This window comes from Balearica regulorum, chromosome 20 (genome assembly GCF_011004875.1).
Source record: "Balearica regulorum gibbericeps isolate bBalReg1 chromosome 20, bBalReg1.pri, whole genome shotgun sequence".
Classification (NCBI taxonomy): Eukaryota; Metazoa; Chordata; class Aves; order Gruiformes; family Gruidae; genus Balearica; species Balearica regulorum.
The window spans coordinates 6,786,676-6,795,144 of record NC_046203.1 but is presented as its reverse complement, the minus strand read 5'-3'; the positions used below and the strand labels follow the sequence as shown (position 1 = coordinate 6,795,144).

The 8,469-nt window shown below is 46.2% G+C and overlaps 1 protein-coding gene across 1 annotated transcript; it reads left to right on the top strand.

Moving 5' to 3' along the window:
* The first annotated feature begins 801 nt into the window (after positions 1 to 801).
* On the top strand, positions 802 to 8,241 carry SET (SET nuclear proto-oncogene). The gene is given in 9 exon segments (XM_075772625.1): positions 802 to 1,099; positions 1,102 to 1,239; positions 2,651 to 2,708; positions 3,753 to 3,895; positions 4,616 to 4,719; positions 4,890 to 5,003; positions 6,527 to 6,697; positions 6,798 to 6,944; positions 7,926 to 8,241. Coding segments are annotated over 9 exon segments (1,182 nt in total). The 5' UTR covers positions 802 to 816; the 3' UTR covers positions 7,950 to 8,241.
* The last annotated feature ends 228 nt before the right edge of the window (positions 8,242 to 8,469 follow it).

The window sequence follows — 8,469 nt, the reverse complement described above, 5'->3', positions numbered from 1 at the left end:
ACTGCGTGGGCTGGATGTGACTGACAGGGCCTCTGTGCCCTTAAAATGTAACATCTTGAGTTATTGCTCTGGGTCATGTTCCAGCTAAGGGAGGCAGTGCACTGAGACGGGGGTCGCCATGTCTCAGGCAAGGCAGGCTGGAAACACGACCTCGCCTCATGCAGCCTCTCCAGGCACAGGAGGCGCTGGGGCTGATCCAGAGGGGCCACCTTGGGCTGCGGGACTGCTTGGGACGGCAGCCGTTTTGGGATTGCTTAGGGACGGGTGGTGCCAAAGGCTACTCTCCCCCCCCCCCCTTTCCCCCGGGGGACCTTGGCCACCCCACGCGAGAAGAGGGATCGCCTCTGTCACTGACCGCGTCTCCACACAGGGCGGGGGCGACCGTGAGGGGACGCGCGGGCCTCGAGCGGGGAACCCACAGTGAAGGCGCGTGGCCACGTGCGCCAGGCATCTGCCGCGGCGCGCGCGCGCACGCATGCGCGCCTCCCCACCCCCGCGCGCACACCTGCGCGCGCCGCCGCCCTACTCCCCCCGCCCTTCTCCCGCCTCTCGCGCCGTCCTCTGTGTCTCCGCGCCGAAGCCCGCCCCCAGCTCCCTCCGAGGGCGCAAGGCGCGGCCAATGGGCGCCCAGCGTGGGGTGGTCGGCGGGGGCGGGGCCGGCGAGGGGCCTCTCTGCGGCTGCGCTCGGGTCTCTCGCGGCGAGGAGGCGGTGTCGGCGCCTGCGCAGAGCGCTGCGCTCGCCTTCTCTCGAGGAGGGGAGCTAAGTGCGCCTGCGCGTTCTGCCGCCCGCTGCCCAGCGCCCGGGAGGGGGCCTTGATGCGCCTGCGCGCTGCGGCCGCCGTCCCCCCCCGTGCCCCGGAGGGGGGGGTGCTGCGCATGCGCGCCGCGCCGCCCGCCCCTCGCCAGCAGCAGGAGGAGGAGGCGGCGGTGGTGGTGATTCTGGCTGTGGAGAGCGTGAGGCAGTGCGAGCGCCGCTGCCGCCCCCTGTTATCCGGGAGCTCCAGGTCCGGGCGGAGGAGGCGGGAGCGCCCCGGCGGCGGAGGGAGCCAGAGCGGCGGTGGCAGCAGCAGCAGCAGCAGCAGCAGGAGGAGTCTGTGCCCGGCCCCCCCTCCGCTCAGTCCCGTTACAGCCCCCCTCCCTCCGCGCTCCGCTCCGCAGCCACCAACATGTCGGCGCCGGCGGCCAAAGTCAGTAAGAAGGAGCTGAACTCCAACCACGATGGGGCCGACGAGACCTCAGGTGAGGCCGCGCCGGGGGCGGGAAGGGAATGGCGGCAGCCGCCGCGGCCTCCGCCTCGCACCGCGCCGCACCGACCGCCATTTTCCCCAGCCACACGGGCCGCGGCCGGGCCGGAGGCGGGAAGAGCGCGGGGTCGGCCGGGCGGATGTGCAGGCCCCAGCAGCAGCAGGAGGAGGCCATGTTAGCGCCCTTTTGTCTCCGCTCCCCGGCCCGGCCTCCTTCCCCACGGGCGCAGGCGGGGCCGGGCGGGGGGCGCTGCGGCCTTGGCGGAGCAGCGGGACCCCCCCCCCCCCGCTCCCCCCCTCCCGGAGCAGCATCCGCGGAGCCTCATTGTGCTCCGTCGCCGCCATGATGCTTCGCCGCCTCCTGGTCTCGGCGCCGCCGCGGCCGCGTGGTACTGCCCCGCCGCGCGGGGATGGAGCGGCGCCGGCCGCGCCGCCGCTGCCGGGGCCTGCCCGCCCGGGAAGCCACGCGGTGCTCGGGCGGCGCGGCGATGGAACCGCCCGCGCCATCCCCACGTGCGATCGCGGCAGCTCCGGGATTTTTAAAGGTCGCCGCGCCGTCGGTTTCCTCCCGGCCGCCGCCGCGAGAAGGGCGCAGCGTTCTCCTTCCTACATCCATCAAGTCCGCCGTCGCGCCCCGCGGTGCTGCGCCCGCTGCGAGCTCCGGTCACACACGTGCTTTCCGTACTCGGCTGTCCCTCCGTCGTGGGGAGAGGGTAGCGCATCCACCCGCGCAGCTGGGGAGCGGGGAGAGCTGTCCCCTAACGCGGGCTGAGCTGTGCGGGAAACTTACCGGGGGAGGAGTGAGCGTGCTGCACTGCTCCAGCGACTTCCCGCTGCCGTTCATTCATCCCCCAGCGCGATAAGTAAACAGCCCTCCTGAAACGGAGACCTTTGACAGACTTTGTCGAGGGGGAGTTCCGATTAGAAAATTATCTGCCAAACGGCGACTCGGAGGGGTTTTTTTTTTTGCTTGCAACCGTCCTTTCGAACGTTCTTTTTTGTTTTTAAAAGGCAGCGTGTATGTTATTTCTATTGATATCTCCGTCCTCTCTAAATTATTTAACGTTCCTTCAAACGCGTTGGTCTTAGCAAAATTAAATTGTTACTAATCTGTCATGATTGACTTAGCATTTAAGTTGACTTGTAAAACTGTGTAGGGGAATGTGAGCTGTGATTTCTAGGGGTAAACTCGCTTTGAGTGCTGTTTTGTCAAACTTTTCTGCACTTTAGCCGTAGTATGCCCTGGAAGTAGTTGAAGTTTTAAGGCTTAGTAATGCTTGACATTTAATAGAAATATCTGCATACTTCTAAAGTAGATCGCTAGAAAAGGTCTTAAGAGAAGACCCCAGGTGATTTGTCAGACTTGAGAATGAAGGGATTTTGATGTGTTTTTGTTTGTTTTTCAGAAAAAGAGCAACAGGAAGCAATTGAACACATTGATGAAGTACAGAATGAAATAGACAGGTAAACATTAACAAACTTGTAAAATGTTTTAGCAGAAATTAAATTGTAACTTTCAAAAATAAAAATATTCAGTAAAGTAAGCACTCGGTAGTAGTTCTCACTCTTTAAACTCTGTCAAGATACACTTGTGTTCTGACTTGATTAGATGTAAGAAGTATTTGTGTATGAAAAAAATTGAAGTATTCTGGTTTCTTGTTTAATTGTATAGAATTAAAAAGGTAGAACTTGAGTTTAAAATTCTAAACTAATTGTGGAAGTTTTGATAATAGAAACTTATTTCTTATTGGTTTTCCAAGTTAATGTATATGCTGTTTTGTAAAAGTATTTTCATGTTTGTAAGCAGAACCAAAAGCTTGTTGAAAAGTTAGCTTTTATTGTACATCATTTTTAATTATATATTAATGTGCCTATAGAATAATATGTAGAAAGTGTCACTGAAACATTAGTTTCATATCCCAAAGCTGTGTGGGTTCTGTGTCGGTATTTGCCTGGATCTTATCTCCATGCACACGGTCCTAGAAAGACTGCAGGTGACTATCGAGGCTCTGGCCATGTGCAGCTGTCGCAGTATCAGGGCTCTGCCTTTTTAGAAAACCAATTAAATGTTACGTCTTCAGATTTTACTTGTGTGGGGTACAAAATTGCTTTGCTGTAGCTTGCTTGCCTGCCCAAAAGTTGTAAAGAGCAGGTGATAGTGTTACGTGCTACCCATCTTCTGGTGTTTTGCAAACAAAATGTTTAAGACGTAAAATACTACTTCGCTTTTGCATAAATAAGGGTCTGTCCCTCGTGTAATGCTGCAAAACATCCAGTGTGTTAAGAATGTTTCATTAAGGTCAGTGAGATTGCTTCTGGTGTAGTGTTTCTTAATAGTCATTACAGATTTGGGCCTTTTTTTTTTTTTTTTTTTTTTTGAGAAACCTCATTTGTTGAATATGGCAGGCTAGTCTGATCAGATCCATTGAGGTTTTAGCGAACTACGGATGATGGGTCTTTAAATTTCAGTTGTCTTTCCTGTGGTTAATATGGTGCTTTCTATTACAGACTGAATGAACAAGCCAGTGAGGAAATTTTGAAAGTAGAACAGAAATACAACAAACTCCGCCAACCATTCTTCCAGAAGAGGTCAGAATTGATCGCCAAAATCCCAAATTTCTGGGTAACAACATTTGTCAACCACCCACAAGGTATATTCTTAATAGCCCTCTCTTTTTCAGTGTAAATTCAGTGTTTGCTTGCTTGTTATGTGAGTGTCTTGCAGCTCTGAGGGTTTTCTAGACTTGTTGCTGGGCATGTGTTTAAACAGAAGCCTGCTTCATATGCGAACACTTCCTTTTTGATCTGGAGTGCATTTTATAAGCTTTTCATTTCTTGCATTTGTTGACCAAAGGAACATCTTGTTCACTGAAATCCCATGTTGGTTTTCTTTCTGCGTTTTAAACATGTTTCCCACTTTTCTTAGTTAATTGTACCCTTTAAGAAAAAAAAAGGAAAGAAAAAAGCAAAGAGAGATTCTAGTTTGTTTGGTTTTTAATTGGAGGTGAGCTCCATAGTATTCTTGACAGTAGACTGTTTCTGAGAGGCCAAAACAAGTTTGTAGACTGCTTAGATGGGGCAAACTGCATGTGTTTCAGAGAGAAGGGTAGATGCATACAGGTAGATTTTGCTGTTTTTTAACGTTCAACTACAAGCAGCAAATGTAATGTCTTCATCTCAGCAAATGCAAATCACACAAATGCTAATAGTCTATTGGCTGGTAACTCAAAAAAAAAAAAAACGGGCGCAAGAAGTTGGCTAGGACAGATGTGTTGCTTTTCAAATCTCGCTTACTATCAATTTCCTGTATTTCGTCTGCACGACACACGTTTCATAGCTTTGTTAATGTGGGATTCCTAATTCTGTCTTAGTATCTGCACTGCTGGGAGAAGAAGATGAGGAAGCACTGCATTATTTGACCAGAGTTGAAGTGACAGAATTTGAAGACATCAAATCAGGTTACAGAATAGATTTTGTAAGTACTTAAAATAATTCCTTCACTTGTGATTTTTCTGGCTTTTTTTTTCAATGTATTGCGTTGTAGTTTCTAACTTAGTCTCTTTGGTTACCCATTTAGTAACAGGTTTAACTTGGCATGTGTGTTTGCATTGTGTGGGTTCTAACTCTTTGCTTTCAACTCTGCAGTATTTTGATGAGAATCCATACTTTGAAAATAAAGTTCTCTCCAAAGAGTTTCACCTCAATGAAAGTGGAGACCCATCTTCAAAATCAACTGAGATCAAATGGAAATCTGGGAAGGTATGTATCTGTGCATCTGGGAGGGATGATTGCTGCTCTCTGTGATACCATCACTTTAATTATGTTCCTTTTAATTTTTTTTTTCTGTATTGAAGCTGCCTTGTCCTCCCTTCTCTTCCCCTTCTCTACATACATAGTTCATGCCTATCCTGCTGGGTTTGGAATACCCCATTTACATGGAGATCTGTAGTGAATTCTCTTGCTCAGAGCACCACCATGAAAACAGTGAAAGTGCAAGTGTACTTGAGAGATTAACAAGTGCATTAGCTTGTCTCTCTTTGGCATGGATCTAGACTCTGCGTTTTGTTGTTTTCTTAAAATAACTATTAAATAAGGAATTCCAAGGACAGCAGGGTTTGGGGAGGTTAGATAGGGGGCTGTGAACTTTTTTCTTCTTTATTTCCTCAACTTCATTTCCAGACACCACATCTTTGGAGAAGTTGCAGCCACACAATAATGTGGGCATGTCTTTCATCCAGACAGTATTCAAACATAATTAATTTGCTGTCATTAGTTTCTGTAAAAGTTGGGAGCACTTTAATGTTATCCTGAAGATTTTGAAAATTAGTATTTAAAAATAGAACTGAGGGTTGCAGTTAAATCACTACTTGTTTTGTCACCTTCAGACCAAGAAGAAAACCTAATCTTTTTTCATTGAGAGCTAGAATTTTTTCTCTTGTACAAGAAGTTACAGTCCCGTACAAACTAGCCAAATGATCTTTCCATCATACCACAAAATCAGTGTGAATTCTGGTATTGTTCTTCATTAAACAGTCTAAACCTATCAATGTGATCCTATCAAGAAGGAAAATACTGGAAGTTTGGAATTACCATATGATCAGAGAAAGAGTGGATTTAAATAGCAGATAGTAATTTTCTTTTCAGACTTAGCAAACAGATTGTTGCAAACTGATTAAACTTCTGGGGTAAGGTGGTAGATACAGGACTCATGTATGTTCTTGTGACCATATGTTTTAGGAGTTTGTGTAGGTTTTTTCACTTCCTACAAAGAATGGCCTGAAGACTTCAAAGCCGGAAATCTTAGGATAAGAAGGCTAGGCAGTTCTTTATCTGAAGTTAAAGATAGAGCTTAGAGGTGTGGAGACTGAGTGTTTCTTAAATTGTGTATATGCAGTAGTTGTAGCATTTAGCCATTGTGACATCTTTTAAGTTCAGTATGTCATTAAATTCTTGTCATACTCGTGCTTCCCTATGATAGACAAGCATAAATCAAATGCAAGATCCTGTGAATTTTCAGTATTTCAGTGGAGGTCATTAGAAGAAACAGGCAGTTTTACTGTATTCTCATGTTACTGAGAAATGCAAGCAGCTGAGTGGTAACTTTTCCTGTGAGTCGTTTGGGTTCCAAATGTTTCTTAAATACTTCTCCCTGAAAGAGGGAGTAGTAAGTCACTTCTTGTGGTTGTTTAGACAAGTACGTTTCTAAATGGTGCTTATTTAAAAAAAAAAAAAAAAGCCATGTAAAGACCACTTTTCAGGGAGCTTTTTAACTTTCTTTTCAGGATCTGACAAAACGTTCAAGCCAGACACAGAACAAAGCCAGTAGGAAGAGACAGCATGAAGAGCCAGAAAGTTTCTTTACCTGGTTCACTGACCACTCTGATGCAGGGGCTGATGAACTAGGAGAAGTCATTAAGGACGACATCTGGCCAAATCCGTTACAGTACTACTTGGTAAGCGTAGCACTGAGTTGTTGTTCCGTACCCATAATAGCACTGTGCAAGTGAGAGTGAATTTGATCACTGTAGTTAATGTTGCATATGTGTCTTTAAGGTTCCTGATATGGATGATGAAGAAGGGGAGGGAGAGGAGGATGATGATGATGATGAAGAGGAAGAAGGATTGGAGGATATTGATGAAGAAGGAGATGAAGATGAGGGGGAGGAAGATGAAGATGATGATGAGGGAGAGGAAGGAGAGGTGAGTAATCTTACCCCTTCCATCTCTGGTGTACAAGAACCAAAAGATATTTATAAGAGGGATCTTGTAAGAATACTGAGCAATTGTTACGAAGGTAAAATAGTTCTTTTCTGTACAATCACTGGCAAGGTGTTTGGAGGGGAGAAGCAGAACTGTTACTACTTTGACTTGTGGAGTGGTTTCAGTGTGGTAATAAGTATGTGTATATGAGTGACAGTGCAAATATGTAGTTCTAGTAAACTTGCAAGGGAAGTGCTCAAGATGAATTAGGATATTAGCATAATAAAATTCTTACTTAGTGAATGTTCTAGCAAGGCTTTACTTGTAAATAACTTTTGTTGATACATCCAGTTCTGTCATCCTCCCACCTGTTGGTTTATTTCTGCTTATGGCTAGCTTAGCTAAGACTCTCTGTTGGGTTCAGGAATTAGAAATTTCTTTTAGTAGCAAGTGGGATTCCAGGGACAGCATCCAGGGTGTTGGTAACTTTAAGTTTAGCATGTCTTTGTTTCTCATAATTGGGTGTGGTGTGTCTGAATTTCAGCAGCAAAAAAAAATACTTGTATTGAGATAGGAGGGCTGTTGTGGGCACCAGAGTACTGGGCTCTATTATGTAACCTAGAATTTAGCATCTGAAAGTTGAAGCAATCTGCTCTTCAGAGTTTAAAATGGGAAAAAAGATGACCCCTTCCCTTTCTAAATGTTAAAGTTAGGTCAATATTTGTAGTGATTCTAAGTCATGGTAGTTTTTCATTGGGACATCCATTTATTAACTGTTTTCTATGTAAACAGGTACTCACAGCAAGTGTTACTACTCCTTAGTGAACAGGGAAAGAGAGGTCATCATACAGCATGCCATGAGTAACGCTGTAGGGCTGTAGTCTGTAGGGTAGTAAAACATTCGAGTTATTGCAATTGAAAGTTCGTGCTATCTGAAGTTTAGTGACTAGATTTTTTTAATTGTTGCTTATCTTTCAACAGGAGGATGAAGGAGAAGATGACTAATTGAACACTGATGGATTCCAAACCCCCTTTTTACCTTTTTAATTTTTCTCCAGTCCCTGGGAGCAAGTTGCTGTCTTTTTTTTCTTGTGCTCAGTCGCCTTGTTCTCTTGAGGTCTCTTTTTCTCTCCTCTACACCATGGTTCACAATTTATTTTGGGGGAAATACCTTGAGCAGAATACAGTGGAAAAGAATCTACCGGTTTCTGTTTCAAGTTCATTTTTATCCCTTTCTGTCTCAAAACAAAAACTGTTTATGGAATCAACACACCATGTTCTGTGGGAAAAAAGAAAACCTTCTGCTCCCTTCACTCTGCTGGAAGCTGAAGAGTGCTAGGCCCCTGTGTAGTAGTGCATAGAATCTAGCTTTTTTCCTTCTTTCTCTGTATATTGGGCTCAGAGATTACACTGTGTCTCTATGTGAATATGGACAGTTAGCATTTACCAACATGTATCTGTCTACTTTCTCTTGTTTAAAAAAAAAAGAAAAAACTTAAAAAAAAAAAATACGGGGTTATAGAAG